The sequence below is a fragment of the Zingiber officinale genome, chromosome 1A (assembly GCF_018446385.1).
Source record: "Zingiber officinale cultivar Zhangliang chromosome 1A, Zo_v1.1, whole genome shotgun sequence".
In the NCBI taxonomy this organism is placed as follows: Eukaryota; Viridiplantae; Streptophyta; class Magnoliopsida; order Zingiberales; family Zingiberaceae; genus Zingiber; species Zingiber officinale.
Genome location: NC_055987.1, coordinates 117,506,224 through 117,527,321, shown reverse-complemented (window position 1 = coordinate 117,527,321; position 21,098 = coordinate 117,506,224). Strand labels below are relative to the sequence as shown.

The following is a 21,098-nucleotide window of genomic DNA, read 5'->3' as shown; positions in this document are numbered from 1 at the left end:
CTGCGCTTTCGCCCGAGAAGAATCGCTTGAAGAAGGGGAACAACGCCGTCGCGGGAGGAAGAAAGGGAAGAAGGACAGATAGGTTTTCGGGAGAAAGAAAAAAACTAATCCTTTTATAACTAGGTCTAACTTTGGGTTCTCATTATAACTTAACTATATTACGATATAGGTTTAGTTAAGAAGAGTTCGGTTGGTCTTTTGGTTACGCGAATCTCTGCTTAACCCGAGGTTTCCGGTTCAAATCTCGGCTTGGACATTTTTGTCAAAATTTCTTTCGTTTTGTAAAAATATCAAACGACCTCCAAAAATTACATAAAAATACTCTAAAAATTTCTCAAAATCTCTAGAATATTTCTAAAGCATTTTCAAATATTTTTAAGAACTTTTGGAACTTAAAACAAGGAAATTTGGGTCGTTACACCTTAGTTTTGAAAAATAGATATTTACCTAGTTTTGAAAATTAAATTTTATAAACTTAATTTTGAAATTAATTTTTTTCACTAAGGTGAAATTTGGATTGTATAACCTTTACTCAGTTTTGCAAATTGGATGTTACAAAATTAGTTTTGAAAATTTTCACTTAGTTTTGAAATTTTGATTTGAAAATTGGACCTACTTTTGTAAAAATAGTGTTTAAAAGATGCAAAGTTTACTTTGAAAATTAGGTTAATTTTACAAAGTTGATCTTTCAAAACTTAGCTATTTTGAAAAAAATAAATTTTAAACAAAAGTTTCAAAATCTCTCTTTGATAAGACTCCCCCAAGTCAATCTGACCTTAAGTCAAATCTTCTATTGTACTGTGTTCTACTTCCTTAGATCACTTATTTTTGGATGCTCTGTGTTAATTTTTGATGAATGTCAAAGGGGGAGGGTTAGGCGATTTAAGTTAGTTAAAACAAAACAATGAAATATCCCATAGAAAACAACTAACTTAAAAACCTTGTTTTAACTTGCATATTTTTCACTAACTTAACCCAGGTTGTCATTGCATCAAAAAGGGAGAGATTATTGGTGCAGTTAGCACTAACGGTCTAACTCAAGTTTTGATGAATGACAAAGTAGGTTAAGTTAGTTTCATATTGATCTAATACTTTGACCAAGTGTGAAGGAGAAGCCCAGACGGGTCGATGGGCTGACTTGACGTCTGGCACAAAGTCCAGCTAGGCCGACGAGCTGACCTGATAGCTGACACGAAGTCCAACTAGGTCGACGGGCTGACCTGATAGCTAGCACGAAGTCTAGACGGGTCGAAAGGCTGACCGGACATTTGGCACAAAGTCCAGATGGGTCGAAAGGCTGACCGGACATCTGGCAGGTAAGTTAAAGTAAGTCACTAGAAGGGAGTGACTGTGAGGACGCGTTCCTGCGAAGGGAACATTAGGCGTCGATCCAACATAGATTCATTTCGGAAATCTAAGTTGTGATCGTGATTTGATTCTAGTCTCGAGGAGATGAAATCTAATTACTGCTTTTATTACTCTTATAACTTAACTGTGCTAACACTTTGTTTTGTAGGGTAGTTTTGTATTTTACCTCGGACTAATGTTTTTTGCAGGTTGCTGAAAAAACAAAGTTCCTAGTGCTCGGAAGGGATCCGGGTGCTCGGAATGCAAAAGTTATCCCTAACGCATGACATCACGTGGAACACTCTGGTTGGACGGGCTACGCCACACTCTAGGCGCCCGGAAGGGATCCGAGGGCCCGGAGCCTCTATATAAGGAGGATGCACCCTGGAGCTAAGTACAACGAACAACAAGATCTTCCAACACTTGCTCTACCATGCTACGTTCCTGCGACGCTACGAAGCTCCTCCGACAACGCGCCTCTTTTTCATTCCTTATTGTTGTCGGTATTTTTTTTAAAGCAATTGTAATTTCACTTGTAATATTTCGAATTGCTAGTGGATTGCCCAACGCAAGCACTCAACGAGTACAGACCTTGGAGTAGGAGTCAACCAAGGCTCCGAACTAGGTAAAAAATTACTTGTGTTAGTGTTGCTTTAATTTTATTTTTTCTGCTGTGTACTCAATCATCTTTTCGACTTTTAAATCGATATTCACCCCCCTCTATCAACTTTCACGATCCAACGACTTGTTTATTGAGCCGCTCCATCATTGTGGCCTGCCCGACGCTCTTAGCCCATTCGCTCTCCAAAGCGGCCCGCAACTTGGCCACCTCGGCGTCTGATTTTCCTGAGCGGCGAAGGATTGGCCGCCTGATGCCTTCAATTGCTTTACTTCCTCCTCCAAAAACGCAAGCATGTGGCACATGGTCAGGCTCTCCATCTAGTACTGCAAACAACAAGTAAATAAAAGCATCGATCGAGAGTGAATTATGTAAGTGTAAGGTGAAACTTACCCCAGTAGAATTCTGGGTGTGGCTGTTCGTGAGCACGCCCGGAGGCATCATTGCCGCACGAGCTCGTGCGTCGTCCCAGATCTTAGCGAGCGACCCTTGGATGATGATCTGGTGCTGGGGGGCCCGAGACTTGGTGCTCGACTCGCTGTAGTTATCAGTGGGCAGATGTAGGATCGTCGTTATGTGGTGTTGGCCGCTCGGGGCCGATTGAGCCGAGATTGCTCGGAAGGAGGATGTCGGACGGATACCAGACTTTTTTTACCTTCAAGGGCTTCGAAGGCGGTGGCATGAAGGTCATTGCAGCGCAATAAGAGTCCCCTGCAGCAGATCAACCTAGGAGAGCGTCCGATCAGACGACACGGAGGTTGTCATTTGAAGCGGAGTCCGGGTCGAAGTTTTGACCTGCTTGGCTGACCGCACGCCTGAAGTAGCGGAGCACGATGAAGGCTCTGCTCGGCGCCTCTTGCGCCTATTTAGTGGTACATCGAAGGAGGCGGAGCTCGATGGCTCCTCATCCAGGATGATCGGGCGTCGCTTGTATGGAGGTTGTGATCCCATGGCGGCTCCTCCGCTCGGCGCATGGCTAGCCTCGCCTCCGCTCACCAAGATGGGCGTCACATCACTCTCATCCTGGGGCTCTTCTTTTGAGACGACCGGCCGCAGGCAGCGGCTCGCCAGTTCTTCAATGGCCACCGCATTGATCGCGACATCCTTGAGCTTCTCCTTGCCGGCCAAACGTGCTCTCAACATGACTTCGACTGCAAAAGAGAAAGATTAGTCAGTTAACATCAAAGGAAGAATTAAAGAAGTTTCATACCTAGGCTAGTCGGCAACCGAGTGTGGATCGGACTTAGGCTAAAGATATAAAGGACGCCTTTCAGCAACAACTTGTGGATGTCGTACTTCTGATCGGCCAACATCGAAGCTACGTTTAGGTAGTCTGATCGACTCTTGTAGCTTTTCAAGGGTGGTTAAGGCACCACTTCGAGCTACCAGTGGGTCGGGAAGTCTGGCCGCTCGGGAAGACGCATGAAGAAAAAATATACTTTTTAGTGATTGTTGGAGGTCGACATCTTGTCGAAGAAAACTAAACTGACTCGAGACTAGAAGAGGAAAGACCCCAGATCGGACAATTTAGGGTAATAAAAATAATGAAAGATCCGGTGGTAAGAGGAATGTTGTAGACGGAATAGTACAATGACTCCGCACAATAGCCTAAAGGAGTTAGGCACTAATTGAGGAAGGGAAATCCAGAAATACTTACAAACGGTTGGGATAAAAGGGTGGAGCGGGGACCACAAACCGACGATAAACTGATCCTAGAAGAAACAGATATAGCCGGTGGTGGAGAATTGGGCCGATCGGACGGAGAAGACAAAACGATCTGATGATTTGAAGGAATTTCGAATACATCTTTCAAGCTCTCAGTGTTGCCTCCATCGAACCTAGACTCCATGGATGTGTACCAAAGTCCAGGGACAGAGGCAGACAACTGCGAAGAACTTGCCATCGCAAAAACAGACGAAAAGGGGATGTTGAGGGGAAGGAAGGCGACAGAAAGAGGAAAAAGTTACGGGAGTATCACCGAAACACAAGAAGAAAAGCCGAAAAGCTCAAAGACTAGCACGGTTGGAAGAAAGCTTACTGGGGAGAGGTCGCCGGAGAAGAAGCGCGGAGGATCATCGGAGAATGTGGATCGCACAGTAGCAGAAAGATGGTCGCCGGGAGCGCTTGAGGAAGAAGTGTAGAGGAGGAGACTATGCAGCGAGCTTATAAGTCCCGAGCTCGGCCGACCGGAGCCGTCCGATCTAGGTCACGGAAACTAAGGTAGCGATTGAGTGTGACACGTGGTGCCTCCCTACAGGTAGACATTTAATAACGGCACGGAAGCACGCTCAGGCTTAATGTGCAGGGATTTGTACGATTTCCCAGAAATTTGGGTGAGGTCAGTCGAATCACGCTTGCCCAGAGAAGTCCCAGAAAAGAAGCTCAAGTACGAAGGCTTGTTGTGCCGATCGGCTTAAGGGAGCATACCTATGGCCGATCGACGATCTTCAAGAGGCCAGCCAGCAGATAACGGTCACCCAGCCGACCACGGGGGTCGATCGGGTGAGAAACTTCATACACAATCTTGTCCAGTCAGTTGGACTTGCAGCCTGCTTTGACTAGACTTGAGGAGGAGACATGTGATGCAGTGATGAAGAGGAGCCCCACTGCTCAGAGGATAGTTACCACGTGGAGGTCAAAGTTAAGGCGGTCAATGCTTAGAAGTCATTTGCTGATCGGACGAGCATGTCCCGATCGGGAAGAGAAAGGCCTGATCCAATATCACCTTTGACTCGACCATGAGCCGACCACCCGACGCTCAAATAAGAGGACGACAAAGGGAGCAATATGCAGAAACGGGGCCGAACGGCTCTTCCGCTCGGCCTAGAAACATACTCGACATAAGCCGAGAATGCGGACAGTGAACTTTCAGCCAAGCGGCTATCCCGCTCGGCGCAGCAACAGAACGTGCTGACAGTGGACATCCGGCCGAGCGGCTATCCCGCTTGGCCCAGCAATAGAGCGTGCAGACAGTGGACTTCCGGCCGGGCGGCTATCCAGTTCAGCCCAGCAACAGACAACATGCGGACGACGAAATTCTGGCCGAGCGGCTATTCTGTTCCGCCAAGCTACAAACACAGCAGACTATCTTTTGACATCCTTTTGTGAGCTAGTGCCGCTGACAGGCGGCATGGTCAGACAGAGGATCATACGGCGGAAATTTCTACTGTCACTTCAGAGATATGCTCGGCCTGTTAAGGTACTGTGTCAGAGATACTTTACCGACGAGTTTTTTCAAGGGAAACTTGGGGGCGCGTGCTAGCCTTGGGAAGCATGCAACAGACAACACGTGGACGACGAAATTCTGGCTGAGCTGCTATTCCGCTCGGCCAAGTAACAAACACAGCAAACTATCTTTTGATATCCTTTTATGAGCTAGTGCCGCTGACAGGCGGCATGGTCAGATAGAGGATCATACGACGGAAGTTTCCACTGTCACTTCTGAGATATGCTCGACCTGTTAAAGTACTGTGTCAGAGACACTTTATTGACGAGTTTTTTCAGGGAAAACTTGGGGGCGCGTGCCACCTTAGGAAGCTTGTACGCTCGCTACAAGAGCTCTATATAAATGGGGCCGGGGTCCAAGCATCGGCAGAGGTATGCGATATTTTACTGTTGCACTACAGTCTTCTTGTTGCTCCGCTCTTTGCTTCTTCTTCGCCGGAGACTAACTTGAGCGTCGAAGGACCATCGGCGGGACCCCTTCCCTAATTCGGTACTGACGCCATTTGTGTTGCAGGTCGGAGTAAAGTCCACAGGAGATCAATAATAACACTACATTCCAATATCTATCTGATCAATTTTCGGACAGGATCAACTATTAAAATCGTAGGATAATTACATCATCAAAATTATTATAATTATATAGGATCGTAGTTACAATAATCTCAAAATTAAAGGTAGTTTTGAAAATAAAAGTGGGCCGCTTTTCGATGTTTCTAATAAAAAGTGGACTTTTTTTTCAACTTTCTTGCTTCAAAAGTCTGGCAATGGTCATAAAAATCTAAAATAAAAATAAAATTTAATGACTTGGATAAAAAAAATAAAATGGTGCCCACTTAATTTTTGTGGGATAAAAAAAAAACTATATTCTCAAAATCTTGTTGGAGAGTTTAAAACCCTACTATTTGCTTACTAAAATCACCTACTAACGAGCGACGACCATGTCATCTTCTCCTCTCTTCCAATGGCGCTTTCTGCTCGCAGCCCACCAAATTCGCCCTTCTTCTCCGACCACAACCGCCCTTGTCGCCGCCGCCTCCTCCTGCCAGCCAATCTTTCGCGCTCGAAACCCCTCGGTCTTCCCTCCAGACTCGCCCCAAATTCCCACCTTGCCGCTCGCGGTTCACTCCAGGCCTCTGCCCTCAGCCCTGCCGACCCAAACGCCGAAATCTGCCGCCTCTGTATCAGAGGCGACCTGGACGGCGCCCTTCGCCTCTTGGCGGAAGCCAAGGGGCGCAGCCTGAACGATGACGCCTACGTCGCCCTCCTCCGCCTCTGCGAGTGGAAGGTCGCCGTCGAGCAAGGCTTTCGCGTCTGTTACCACATCTCCTCCACCTCCTCTTTCGCTTCCAGCTTGAGCGTTCGCCTCGGCAACGCCATCTTGAGCATGCTCGTGCGGTTCGGCGACCTACTCGCTGCGTGGTCGGTGTTCGGGAAGATGGTCGAGAGGAACGTCTTCTCCTGGAATGTGATGATCGGGGGCTACGCCAAGGCTGGGTTTCTCGACGAGGCCTTAGATTTATACCAGTGCATGCTCTGGGCTGGCGCCCGGCCGGATCTGTACACGTTCCCCTGCATTCTCAGGTCTTGTGCCGCCGTCCCAGACTTGATCAGAGGAAGGGAGGTCCATGCACATGTCATCAGATTCGGATTCAGCACAGAAATCGATGCCATGAATGCTCTCATCACCATGTATGCCAAGTGCGGGAACTCTGCCGTCGCCAGGGAGGTGTTCGATGGTATGCCGAGGAGAGACTGCATCTCTTGGAATGCGATGATTTCAGGCTACTTTGAGAATGAGAATTGCGCTGAAGGGCTGGAGCTGTTCTTGACGATGAGGGATCTCTCCCTGGAGCCTGTTCCAGAGACGATGACGAGCGTGATCTCTGCTTCTGATTTGCTGTGCGATAGGAAATTTGGTAAGGAGATTCATGGCTATGTGATAAAGATGAACTTTCTTGCAGATGTTTCAGTGCATAACTCATTGATCCAGATGTACTCCACCTTTGGGGATTTGGGAGAAGCCGAGAAAATTTTCTTGCGCCTGGAATCCAAGGATGTGATATCATGGACCGCAACGATATCAGGATATGAGAAAAATGGATTTCCTGAGAAGGCCTTGGAAATGTTTGAACAAATGCGGGATAACAATGTCATTCCGGATGAGATCGCCATTTCCACTGTTCTTTCATCTTGCACTTCTTTAGGACGTTTAGACATTGGCACCAAGGTACACAAGCTAGCACAGGACATGAGGGTCATGCCCAGCACCATGGTAGGAAATGCATTGATAGACATGTATTCCAAGTGTAGGTGTGTCGATAAGGCTCTAGAGGTCTTCAAGTACATGTCTGAGAAGGATGTGATTACTTGGAGCTCCATTATTTCAGGTCTGAGGATCAACAGCAGGAGCTTTGACGCTCTGAGTTTGTTGCGCCAAATGCATGTAGATGTGTTGCCTAACTCCACCACCTTGGTAGCTTCCCTATCAGCTTGTGCTTCGGTTGGAGCATTGATGTGTGGGAAGGAGATACATGGCCAAGCTCTGAGAAGAAGGTTAGGATCAGAAGGATATTTGCCAAATGCTTTGCTCGACCTATATGCCAAGTGTGGAAGGACTAAATACGCTAGGACACAGTTTAATGCGCATAGGAGCAAGGATGTTGTCTCATGGAACATCATGCTGACAGGTTATGCTGTGAAAGGGCATGGAGATCTCGCTGTATCACTGTTCAGCCAGATGATTGAAGCTGGTGTGCAACCGGACGAGGTTACAATGGTGGGTATCTTGTGTGCTTGTAGTAGGTCGGGGATGGTCTCGCAAGGTTGGGACTACTTTAATACCATGAAAATGAAGTACTCAGTAACTCCAAATCTGAAACACTATGCTTGCATGGTGGACCTTTTGGGTCGTGCTGGGCACTTGGAGCGAGCATACCAGTTTGTAAAAGATATGACTCTCGATCCAGATGCTGCCATATGGGGAGCCTTGTTGAATGGATGCAGAATTCACCACAACCTAGAGCTCGGCGAATTTGCTGCCAGAAAAATATTTGAATTGGATGATTCGAGTGCTAGGTACTATGAGCTGTTATGTATCTTGTATAGAGATAATGGAAGGTGGGATCAAGTGGCAAAGGTAAGGAAGGTGATGAGAGAGAAAGGCCTAGTGGTCGATCCAGGGTGCAGTTGGGTAGAGGTGAAGGGGTCTGTTCATGCATTTCTCAGCTTCGATGAGTCACACCCTCAGATAAATCAGATTTATGCAGTGTTAAGTGGCTTGTATGAAAGGATAGGAAGAGCAGGCATGGTTCTGCCTGATAATGGATCCATCGATGAAATGGAAGCATCTGAGTCTGATATCTTTTGCGGCCATAGTGAGAGATTAGCAGTGGCTTTCGGGCTCATGAATACCACACCTGGAATGCCAATCTGGGTTACCAAAAACTTATATATGTGCCGGAGCTGCCATGCCATTCTGAAATCCATCTCAAATATTGTTCGCCGAGAAATAACAATCAGGGATATCGAACAATTCCACCATTTTAAGGATGGAAGCTGCTCGTGTGGAGAGGAAGGTTATTGGAGTGGAAGTGCCAATTGAAACGATAATATGATGGAAGCTGCTCGGTTAAATTTCAGATATGTGGCTTACTCTTTCCCCCAGTAAGTTGCTCCTCTTAGATTTTGTTTCAATGTTGGTTGCTTAAGTTCATATCAAATTCAGATGAAAGATGATCAAAGTGAATGCGAATAACTCGAATAAGCGGTCTACTGCTATCTTAAATATATTGTTCAAAATGGTAAGATGAAGTCATTTGCTATATGAAAATTCAGTACAACTTCGTGAACCTAAACAACTAGGGTATTCTACCAAACCATGCCTGCCATTTTCAGACCAGCAAATTCCTGTCCTTTATGTATTTATTTATTTACCAATTCATATCCATTGTCACTCAAAATACTCTCAATAAACTATGCTAATGCTTTGTTTATTCCTAGGTGTGGATTGAGGAAGGAAAGAAATCAATGGTAGGAAAAAAAAAAACTCCAACGAAAGGGAAAAAAGAGGAAAGAAAAAAAGCTAGCCTTGCGTAACCTCACGGCCTCAAGGAATAATAAGAGGATTTGGCTTTGAATCCTAAATAGGATGAATATGTGAAAGTCAATTTTTGAGCGTGCATAAATTATACTCTGATTTATTTGATAGATAAATTAAGGGGAAGACCGTCTATCTATAAAATTAGTCGGACTAGAGATTGAGTTTAGCCATTTTACAGCAAACTTATCCTTGAAAAGTAGAACAAACCTTGGACATGGAAGTTAACCACTAAGTAAAGCTTACAATGGAGCTGAGGTTTATGGGTCAAGGAATTCCATTTCCAAATCTTCCATTTGCAAAGCTAGTAGAGTAAAAAAAACATAGTGGAACAGTTGGCAAATTAAATATATATATTTGGTAGTGAAGTTCCTTTAACATGATCAATGTGGAAACTAACATAGCACATTCTTACACTTTGTTGATGGTGATCAGTAGTGCCCTTTAAGCATACAAGTACCTATATGCTTGACACACATACACCCACTTCTCAAAGATCTACATGCAAAAAATGTGTTATTGACATGTAAAAACTCGAATTGTTTGAATTCATCTAAATATTTATTATTTGAGCCATTCATATGTTAGGATTATGATATACCAATAATAAACTAAAGGATCTATTATACGGATGTATCTGTAATAGGATCTATCTATCATAAATTTTTAAAGAAATATTGAAAATCGAAATAATAACTAGTGAAGAGCTGACCTAAATCCATTGCAAAAAACTATTATTTCTTATTTGTTGTCAAAGATCCTACAATTACAGTGGATATCTTTCACAGGATTGAGCTGACAACCCAAAATCTAAGAAGAAACACTCAGAAGGGATGGTTCAGAGTGAAACCTTCCAGATGACTGCTATCATTGAGAAGCTGTCTTTTGGCTAGAAGGACTTCAAGAACTACTTGAAGCACAAGAGGAAGGAGATGAATGTGGAGGAACTTATTATTAGACTTTGCATCGAAGAAAACAACAAGAGTTCAGATAGAAAGCTGTTCTCTCAGGCTACTATGAAAGCCAACATGGTCGAGCACAGTCAAAGCTTGAAATGAAAGAATCCCAAGTGTTCCAAGATGGAACCCAGATGAGGCATCAGCAAGAAGAAGTTCTCTGAGAAGTGCTTCAACTGTGACAGAGTAGGTCATAAATCTTCGGAGTGAAGGAAGCCGAAGAAGAAGCAGGAGACCAATCTGAATAAGGGACCAAAAATGGACGACCTCTGCGCAATGGTCTCAGAACTGAACCTGGTCGGTTTTAACCCGCGACAATGGTGGATCGATACTGGAGCCACCAGACATGGGTGCTGCAACAAAGAATTGCTCCACAACTTTGAAGAAGTCACTAGAGACAAACCGTTCATAGGGAACTCAACAACCTCGGACATCATGAGCTAAGGAAAGGTGGTGCTGAAGATGATCTCAGGCAAGAACCTTACTCTGAACAACGTGTTGTTTGTTCTGGAGATTCGAAAGAATCTAGTGTCCCGATCACTGTTAAACAAGCATGATTTTCACATTATTTTTGAGTCGGATAGAGTTGTATTGTCCAAGAATGAAATGTTTATAGGAAGAGGCTATGTATCTGATGGGCTATTCAAGCTCCATGTAATATCCATTAGACCCAAGAGAAATAAAAATGGAAGCTCTTCCACTTATATGCTTGAGTCTTCGTGTTTGTGACATGGTAGACTAGGGCATATTAACTATAATGTGTTGCGTAGATTAATAAATATGCAAAACATACCTACATTCTACCTTGACCCAAAACACAAGTGCGAGATTTGTGTTGAGGCGAAAATGACAAGGTCATCCTTTCAACATATTTAAAGAAGTAACGAACCACTTGACCTAATCCACATTGATGTGTGCGACCTAGAAGGTACATTAACACTTGGTGATAATAAATATTTCATCACTTTGGTAAATGATAACACAAAATATTATTATGTGTATCTTCTCAAAAGTAAGGATGAAGCTATAGAGAAATTTACTCTTTATAAGAATGGGGTTGAAAAATAACTTAATAGAAAGATTAAGGTGGTTCTAAGTGAATGAGCCGGTAAATATGTATCACCGTTTGTTGAGTTGTGTGACATGAAACAACAGCTCATTATACTCCTCAACAAAATGAATTTACTGAGCGAAAAAATCGAACTTTAAAGAAGATGATGAATGCTCTTCTATTGAGCTTTGAATTGTCAGAGTTTATATGGGGGGAAGCTGTGTTAACAGCTAATTACTTTTTAAATAAGGTACCCCAAAATAAAATAGATAAGAGCCTTTATAAGTTGTGGAATGGAAGACAACTGTCCTACAAATACTTACGAATGTGGGGGTGTCTTGTCAAAGTGTTGGTACCTGATCCGAAAAGGATTAAGATAGGATCAAAGATTGTTGATTGCATATTTATTGGATATGCACAGAATAGCAGTGCGTATCAGTTTGTTGTGTATGAATCATAAATACTAGAGATACACAAGAACTCGATAATAGAATAGAGAAATGTCTCATTTTTCGAGCATGTGTTTTCATATAAGACTCTAGAGGATGTTAGCTCCTCAAAACGGGCATATGAAACACAAGGTGAAGATGATGATGAGGAACCAGTGGAGGTTGAGCTTAGGCGGAGCAAAAGAGCTTTGATAGAAAAATCCTATGGATCAGATTTTATCACTTTCATGTTAGAAAGTTAGCCCCAAAGTTTCTCAGAAGCTGTAGGTTCTTCTGATGCATCTCACTGGAGAGAGGTAATTGCATATGAGATAGACTCTATCTTGCAAAATCACACTTGGGAATTTGTGGATCTTCCTCCTGGAAGTAAACCACTAGGTTTCAAATGGATCTTCAAGAAGAAAATAAAGTTAGATGACACAATTGATAAGTATAAGGCCAGATTGGTAATCAAAGGATACCGACAATGAGAAGACCTTGATTACTTTGATACGTATTTTTCAGTGTCGATGATAATTTCCATTAGAGTATTGTTGGCTATTGCCGCTTTTTGGAATCTTGAAATACATCAGATGGATGTAAACTCTGTCTTTCTAAATGGGGATTTAGAAGAGGAAATCTACATGGAGCAATCTGAGGGATTTTCTGTGCAAGGACAGAAAAACAAGGTATGTAGATTGGTAAAGTCATTATATGACTTGAAACAAACACCAAAGTAGTGACATGAGAAATTTGATAATGCCATGAAGGAATGCGAATTCAAGATTAATGAATTTGATAAATGTATATACATTAAAATTACAGAGAATGACTATGTCATCTTGTGCCTATATGTTGATGACATACTTATCATTGGGAGTAATGATAAAATAATCAAATTCACTAAAGATATGTTGAACTCAATATTTGCCATGAAAGATATGAGCCTAGCTGATGTGATTTTAGGAATCAAAATTCTTTGAACAACAGAATGACTTGTTCTTAGTCAGTTTCATTACGTGGACAAAATTCTTGAGAAATTCACTAAGGGTGATACTACGTTGGTACAAACATTGATAAATATGAGTTAACATCTAATGAAAAATCAAGGTGAAAGTATTTCTCAGATAGAGTACTCTCGAGTGATTGGAAGTCTGATATATTTGATGAGTTGTACATAACCAGACTTGACCTACGCAGTAAGTAAACTAAGTATATACACGAGTAATCCTAGTGTTGAGCACTGAAAAGAGATAACAAGAGTATTGAGGTACTTGAAATATACTCGTGAATATGGATTGCACTATACGAGATATCCTGCTATGATCGAAGGATACAACGATATAAGTTGGATATATGATATAAAATATTCTAAGTCTATAAGTGGATATGTATTTACTCTTGGAGGTGCAACTATATCTTGGAAATCTTCTAAGCAAACGATAATAACCAGATCCATGATGGAATCTGAGTTTGTAGCCCTTAACAAATATGGTGAAGATGCTGAATGGCTACGACAATTCTTGGAAGATATTTCATGATGGCCGAAACTTGTGCCGGCAATTTGCATACATTGCGATAGTCAATTAACAATTGGTCGGGCATAGAGTCATTTGTATAATGATAAGTTTAGACATATATGTCCTAGACATAACAACTACTTTCAACGGGAGTTATCACTATTAACTATGTGAGGTCAAAGGATAACCTAGCGGATTCGCTAACCAAAGGGTTAAATTAAGAGTTAGTTGCGAGCTCATCACGAGAAATGAGCTTGATGCCGTTATCAGCGATCAATATAGAGGACATCGAACCTATGCTGACTAGAGATCCCAAGAATTAGGTTCAAAGGGATAATTAATTTGCACTGACTAGACACACTGTGGGAGAACAACCCAATGAATCAGTGAAGGATGAAGGTTAAACGCATGACTTTTAATGATTAAGAAGAGTAGATGACTACTCTCGAGGGATCACCTATGTGAGAAAGAAATGAGGCTGCTTCGAAGAGAATTGGAGGCACAATTCTTAGAGCTTCTCACAGAACCAGGCGTGTTCATGACCAAGAATGAACACACTCATGAGAACTAAGTTGTATCAGGGAGAGTCTTGGATGAGATTTGTCACTGCTTACACAAACAACAGTATAATTCAAGGACATTGTGTCTACTATCAACCAATAAGCAATCAGATCTTTATAAGGGAAGGTTCAAAGAGTAAAACCTATCTATCATATACTTGACTCAACTATTGAATACTATCATATACCCTATCTCCATTCATGTGGGAGATTGTTGGATATAAGTGATGTGAATGGAGAAGAGGTGGAAGAGGAAAGAGACTCAATTGTGAATGAAATTTTAGTCCCACATTGAGAGTTTCATGGCATGTTGGTTGGTTTATATCGATTCACATGCATTGAAGATGTGAACAAATACATAGGGAGAGATTCTCTTTCACGCGTGGGTGTGCAGGGGGTGCAAATTCGAGGCCAGAATTACACTAAACCATATTGATTCGTGTGCAGGCATGACCTGCGCGCATCGAATGCCAGACTGGTCGAGACAAATGGATGCATTAAATTTGAGATTATTGCAGAATCAAAATGGTCGAGTGATAATGAGTGAAACGCTAGGCGTTTCACTGCTCGACGAGTAATGGTCATTAATCGACCATTAACGCTGCCATTGATCTGAGCTCCTAAATATAAGGACGATCACAGACAGAGGACACACAACAACACAAGTAGAAGCTCTCCACCTTCATTCCCATCCTCCTCTATCGTGCAACTCCTGCTCAGTAGAGTATCCGTGATAGCAATCGGGTGCCACTCAGTTCACTGTGACCACCAGTGCTTGATAGAAATTATGGTCAATCGCTGTATCCTGGGAAATAGACGACCCTAATAAGCCTCAAAGCACAACCGGAGGTGGGCAGATCTATTTCAAGGAAACTACGTTAATCGCAAGGCTCGGTTCGCTACTCAAAGCTCGACTGACCACTTGCTCGATCAACCTCTCCGCTCGGTATCTTTACCCCACCTGTCTATTCGCCTGACTGACACCGTCTCGACCTGCCTGTCTTCGCCCGACCGACACCTTCTCGACCTGCCTGTCTGTTCGCCCGACCGCCACCATCTCAACCTCCATGTCTTTTCGCTCGACCGGCTTAGTTCCGTCTGCCTACTCGCCCGGGCCAACCTCTCGCCCGGCTGACTCTTTGTCTGGTAGAACTTGCTCGATTTTATTGCCCGGTCGACCTCTCTCTCCGTCCGCCCGGTCGACCATTCTACTCGTCCGATCGTATTGCTCGGTCGACCTATCTAATTAGACGGCTGCTCTGCCCGAGTGAACTTTGTGATCTGTTGCTTGGCCGATCTGCTCTCTCGGCAATACAGACCTGCTACTCAACGGATCTTCCCACTCAGTGTCTCAATCCGCTCTGTTGCTCTTCGACTCGTAGCAGAAACCAACCCCTGCTGGTAGTCTGAGATTATCTGCTCAGGACTGTAAGTTGAATTTAATTCACTGTAGTTTAAATTCAGCTAATAATCCGTAAATCTCCGACAACAGATTGTTCCAATATTAATTTGGATGTCCTACTGTTGTACTATAGTCTAGGGCAATTTTTTTATGAGTTTCTGTGGTAAAAAGATGATTCATTTACCCTAACACCCTCGTCAATCCGTCCCTAGATTAATACGGAGGAAATAAATCATAAATGACTATTAATCATTGATATATGTGGCCAAGATATGAGGAAAAGTCATATTTAGATATGTCAAATTTTGATCTTAAGATCTCATATAATAATATTTTATAACTTAATCATCGTAACGCATCGTATGATTGGGGATAGGAGAAATGATACATTCTCAATTTCGACATAGGATATCTACAGCGATTGAACTATATTATCCTGTTTCTGATTTTACTTGGTAAACAATCCCACAATTAGTCGGAATTGAATATAGGATAAAAACAAAAGGAAAAAAAAGGCCAGTGACCTATTTCCCTTTCATTAGCACAGGAATTGAGCAACATACACAGGTCCACGCCATGAGAATTGGTGGACTGGAAAGCATTAAGACACTACACCAAGTCAAAGAAAATCAGAATTGGAAAATTTGGAATCCATCAACACTGGGGGACAAAAGACAAATACTGATATGACACCACAATGAAGAAGATCCTGATCTCCCTTTGGATCGTCCTCTAACGACTTAATTCATCCCCTTCACCAAATTCAACATAGTGGGTTGGTGTAATTCATCCAACAACAAAAAAATAAAAACACATAGTGGGTTGGTGTATTTTGACTTTCTTTTTTTTTCTCAAAATTTGCTAATGAGCTATCGTGGTTCTTTATGTTCACCCCCTAAATGACAATTATTTTATTTTAGTATTCCAAAAGTATAGATTTCATCTGATTGTAACTTTACACATTCCAAATGTATAAATTACCAAATCAATTTTGAGTATTGTAGATTTAAATGTATAATGATACTACATATCCGGAGGATTATATATACAAGTTTGAGAATACTTTCTTATTATACCAATATACAGATGGTGTCAAATGTTGAGTTTTCTTAACCGTGCTCTCAGGTTCGATCCAGAGGTGGTTTAATCGACTCTATGCTTCTTCAATTTAGACATTTGAAAAATTTAAAGTCATATTCATACAACACTTTGTAACCAGTTGGTAATACCAGAAAACATCGCATGATATGTTCGATCTCAGGCAGAAATTCAAAGAACTCTTGAATGAATACTTGTAACGGTTTAATCGAGTAGCCATGGATGTCCCCTCGGTTACCCTAGAAGTGTAGGTTAGTGTCTTCTCTCAAGTCTTGGTTGATGGAGATTTTTTAGATCCTTAGTAAAAATTTTATTTTTTTGTAACCATGATTTCAAAGAAATGTTTTAATTTTAAAAAACTTCCCTTTTTTAGCCATTTACAATGTTTAAAAAGGGGATTTTTAATTTTAAAACTTTCCTTTTGTAGCCATCCACAATAGGAAATTTAAAAGAGAGATTTTAATTGTTGTTAAAATCTTTCCTTTTTAGTCATTACTAATGATTATAAAAGAGGATAGATGGTGCCTTAGAGGAAATAATCATCTACACTATTTCTATTCCTCTTCTATTCTCCTTGTGGCCGGCCCTCTCATATTCTTATTCTCTCCTTGCTTTCTCACCTAAGGTCGGCAACATCAAGAGGCTTCAACCATCTTGTGGCTGATGGGTTGCAAGGAAGAAAGAAGAACAAGAGGTGGTGTTCCTAGCTTTGATCCCTTGGTGGCTGAAAGTCTTGGAAGAAAGAAGAACTTGGGTGGATTTTGTGTGTTGGTAGATCGTCGCCCACACGACGTCCAAGAGAAGGAGAGGAATACAGCAGAAGATCAAGATGTCTTTAAGTTACAAAGAATGTATAACTAGTTAATTGTTTCCGCTGTGTACTAGTTTATTTTTCCTTTGTATAGATCCTGAAGTACCAACACAAGAGGCTAGCGATCTTGTGTTTTGATTGAGGTCTCTGTAGTTTAACCTAGGGTTTATTGTAAGGAGTTTAAATATTCAATTTCTTTGAAAGGCTTTGACTAGGAAGTGGTGGATGATCCCATACTCAAGAAGGCCAAGTGCTTCGCCAACGACCTTGAAGTCAATCCTTGAAATAGATATTTAATCAACTTCTGTAATATGGTTTAACTTCTGATGAATACATGGGTTGAACTTGGATTAATAATGTTAAGTTTCGTTTGCAATCCAAATTTAACTTCTGAAAAGCACATGAGTTGCTAGGAAAAGTTCTGTGCTTGTACAAATTCTTATACAGGGGAAACAGAACAGAATTCCGAGTAGCGCCAACAAAGATCATCCCGACTATGGTAGAGGACTCCCTTTCATACAAGAGTCATGTGATTACCATATCATCGTGTCCTTTTCAGGGCCCAAACTCCTCCAGACTTGGACATAGTCGAGGTCGAGATCCTCTCGACTGCTGTATTGAACTACCCTTCATACAAGAGTTGAATAAGTACCGTATCACCATGTCCCTTTTAAGGCCCAAACTCCTCTGGACTTGGACGTAATTGGGGTTGCGATCCTCTCAATTGAGGTAGCGGACTCCCATTCGTACATGGGTCAAGCGAGTATCCTATAATCATATCCTTTTCAGGGCACAAACTCTCTTAGACTTGGACGTAGTTAGGGTTGAGATCCTCCCGACTGTGGTATCATACTCCCTTTAGCTTTGCAGGGCATAACTTCTCTGACATAGTTGGGACCGAGATCCTTTCCTCTATTACAATAGAGAACATCAAGATTTCAAACTTTCACTAATGCAGGCAAAAGTTACAAAAGGATAAATACATCTTGAAGTTAAAAAGTTAGTAGCATCTTCATCGGGGATGCTCTCGTTGATCTTCAAAATTTCAATGATTGGAGGGGGGAGTCAATAGGGAGCTTCCTATTTTTTACCAACTACTTCAAGGTGTCATCAATGCCATGTCGCACCATTCAAATGAAGTGGATGCTGACCATATCATAAAATTCCTCTAATTGAATTAGAATCCCTAGAGCTTGCCAACTGCCATCCAAATCAGTTTGAGTGGCTACGTCCTTAACTATGGCTGCCTCTAATTTCTTATAAAAGTCAGCTGTAGCAGTGGTCATGTGTCTATCTTCACCTGTAGCTAACTCACAGTATGCGTCAGACTGTTCTTTCGATCATCGCATCTACAATCTCCCTCCTTAGTGTATTGATCATCACCTAATCAGAGGTAGTGCCTGCTTGTAGTTGCTTCAATTGATCGATCTCCTATTGCACATCAATTATTTCTTATTGAGCTGCAGCCAAAACCTCTTGGGAAGGAGCTGTAGCTAGCTGGGCCTCTAGTTCAGTGATGTTGGCCTTCAAATCTCAATGGCCCTAGCAGAGTTTGGGATATCATCATCCAAAAATTATCAACTAAGACATGTGCTTGACACCATTTCACAAAAGTTCTTTTGCTAAATCTCGAATAGGCATGTCTTTGGCTGATGCTTCCTCATCCTCCCAAGCAAGGGCTGCTGGATCGTAGATAGAAAGGTCTATCAGTGCTCGGTCTAGACTAGGTCTTGGGCAAGCTCCACTAGAGGAATGTCTTCATCTGGTAAATCCGCAGGAACACGAGACGAGCCATCTCCCATGAGGGGAGTTCTTGCTTCAATAGGAGGATGGGAGGTTGAGTTCTAAGGGAAGGGGAGAGGTGCACCAATGGAAAGTTAGTGGTAGTCGAGTAGCATCTTGATCCCGTGTGCGTTGGTGATTCAACGAAAATTTGTACAAGGGAGGAGGGGCCTTCTAGTTCGGTTGAGAGACTAGATGGGTGATGCCTTTTCCTTGAAATTCAGAGGGAAGTCTTCAATTCTACGGATGAAGTCGATATGGGAGCATTGGGAGGACCAGCAAGAGATCCCAACTCCCTAATTGTGTTGGGCGCCCTTGCTGCCAGTCGAGAAGTCCCCTCTGTTGAGGTCATAACTGGAGCTGGTGATGCTCCCTCCTTGGGCGTCTCTTTAGTAAGATTTATGATTTTTGCATGGCGCACTTCCAACTCTGCAACCGTAAGCTTCATCACCTTGTTAAGAGATGTTCTTATCATGGTGTCAGCTGCAAGAGATAACATGTCTTCAATTAGACATCAAAACTTATGAAGATAAGGATTCTAACTAAATGAAGACATGAGAGGAGCCGGTCGAGGGCTAAGACCAATCATGTGCAGAAATCCTTCCTTAAGTAGGATGTTGCTGTTGAATTACAAATCGAGCAGCTCCTGAGATGCACTATAGTAACCTCGCTCTAAATGAAAGACTTTCAGAGTCGGAGGAGGAGGCAATTCTTGCTGCCAACGAGTTAGTCAGGAGATGTAGCCTGGGGGGTTAACAACAAAAAAATTGAGGTTTCCATCCTTTGTGGGACAAAGGAAGTTCCTTAATTAAACTAACCCTAGAACGGGAGCAAAAGAAGAAGACTTCATCTTCCATTTTCTCTTGGTAAAAGAAAAAAATGTAAAAAATGAGGAGAAAATGGAATGCAATACAAGTGAAATATAATCACGAGCCCAGTCAGAATGTGAAAGGAATTAGGACCAAGCTCTTATAGCGGAATATGGAAGTATTGTGACACTTCAATGAAGAAAGTATGGATGGAAAAATATAGATCGCTCAATACATTGTTGGTGCTAGAAGCACCAGCTAATCAAACTTATGTTTTGATATTTGACAAAGGTTCAAAATTAAGTTATGTTATAATCTAACAAAGTTTAATTAAGTGTGCAGGAAAGTCCTTAATGATCTTAGGCAAGGTGAAAATCCTAGTTGAGGGTAGACAAATAAGTCCTAGTGAACACTAGGTAGGTAGAAAGTCCTAGCTGCGGCTAGACAATGAAGTCCTGGTCTATGGGACTAGGCAAAGCCTTGGCAGGTAGAAGACATCGAGAAAAATCGTAGGGTTAAGAACACTATGTGAAAGTTCTGGGGGTCACAGACACTAGGCGGAAGACTGGACGGGTTGGGGTTTGGACGTCCAGCGGAAAGTCCCGAGGTCTCAAATGCTGAGCAAAAGTCCAAATAGTCTGGAGGACCGGTTTGACAAAAGGAAATCTCTCCTGAAAGGAGTAGGTGAGGATGCACTCCCCGTAGAGGGAATAGTAGACATTGGTCCAACCTAGAAGTTCAACGAAACTCGAAGTCAGAACTGGAGAGTTCGGAGACAATCCTGAGATTATCAAAATTTACCCTGCTTTATATATATTATTTGTGCTTGTGCTAACCTTGTGTTGTAAAAAGTTAATGGATGAAAAAGGGAGTCCAGGCGCATGGAGCATGTCCAGGCGCCCTGACATCTAGGTGCTTGGAGTTGCTCTAGGCGCCTGGGTCAAGGGCTTCAAGGAAGCACTCGGGCGACCAACCTCCATCACCGTAGGCACCCAGACGATCCAGGCATCTGGAGTTGCTCCAGGTGCTTGGACCGGCAAAATTCATTTGCATGCTGAGTTGGAGCGCGTCGACTGGCCGACCCATGTCAGTAGGTCTAGGTGCTCGGTGGTGGTCCGGGCGCTTAGACATGGATAAACTTCTTGGATGAAGTTTTGACAAGGTGCAATCATGTTAGCCCTGTGGGGGGTGCTCGGGGAGGGGTCTGGGCCTCCAGAGTGGGTTATTAAAAGAAAGTTCGACTAGCAACTCCAATACATCAATTCAAACAACTTCCACTCTTGTGCGTTGCTCCGAAAATGACTTTACGATGCCGAAACGCTATTCCAACAACCAAAAGCCGAATCTTCAAAACCTTAGTTATCAGTAAACTTTACATATTTGCATTACATTTT

At 42.6% G+C, this 21,098-nt stretch overlaps 1 protein-coding gene across 1 annotated transcript; it reads left to right on the top strand.

Moving 5' to 3' along the window:
• Positions 1 to 6,114: 6,114 nt before the first annotated feature.
• On the top strand, positions 6,115 to 10,947 carry LOC122029113 (pentatricopeptide repeat-containing protein At1g15510, chloroplastic-like). The gene is made up of 2 exons (XM_042588068.1): positions 6,115 to 8,854; positions 10,076 to 10,947. The coding sequence occupies exon 1, from the start codon at positions 6,153 to 6,155 to the stop codon at positions 8,790 to 8,792; it is 2,640 nt and encodes an 879-aa protein (XP_042444002.1). The 5' UTR covers positions 6,115 to 6,152; the 3' UTR covers positions 8,793 to 8,854; positions 10,076 to 10,947.
• The last annotated feature ends 10,151 nt before the right edge of the window (positions 10,948 to 21,098 follow it).

Coding starts and splice junctions, on each gene's coding strand:
- LOC122029113 (XM_042588068.1), top strand. CDS start 6,153: ATGGCGCTTTCTGCTCGCAGCCCACCAAATTCGCCCTTCTTCTCCGAC.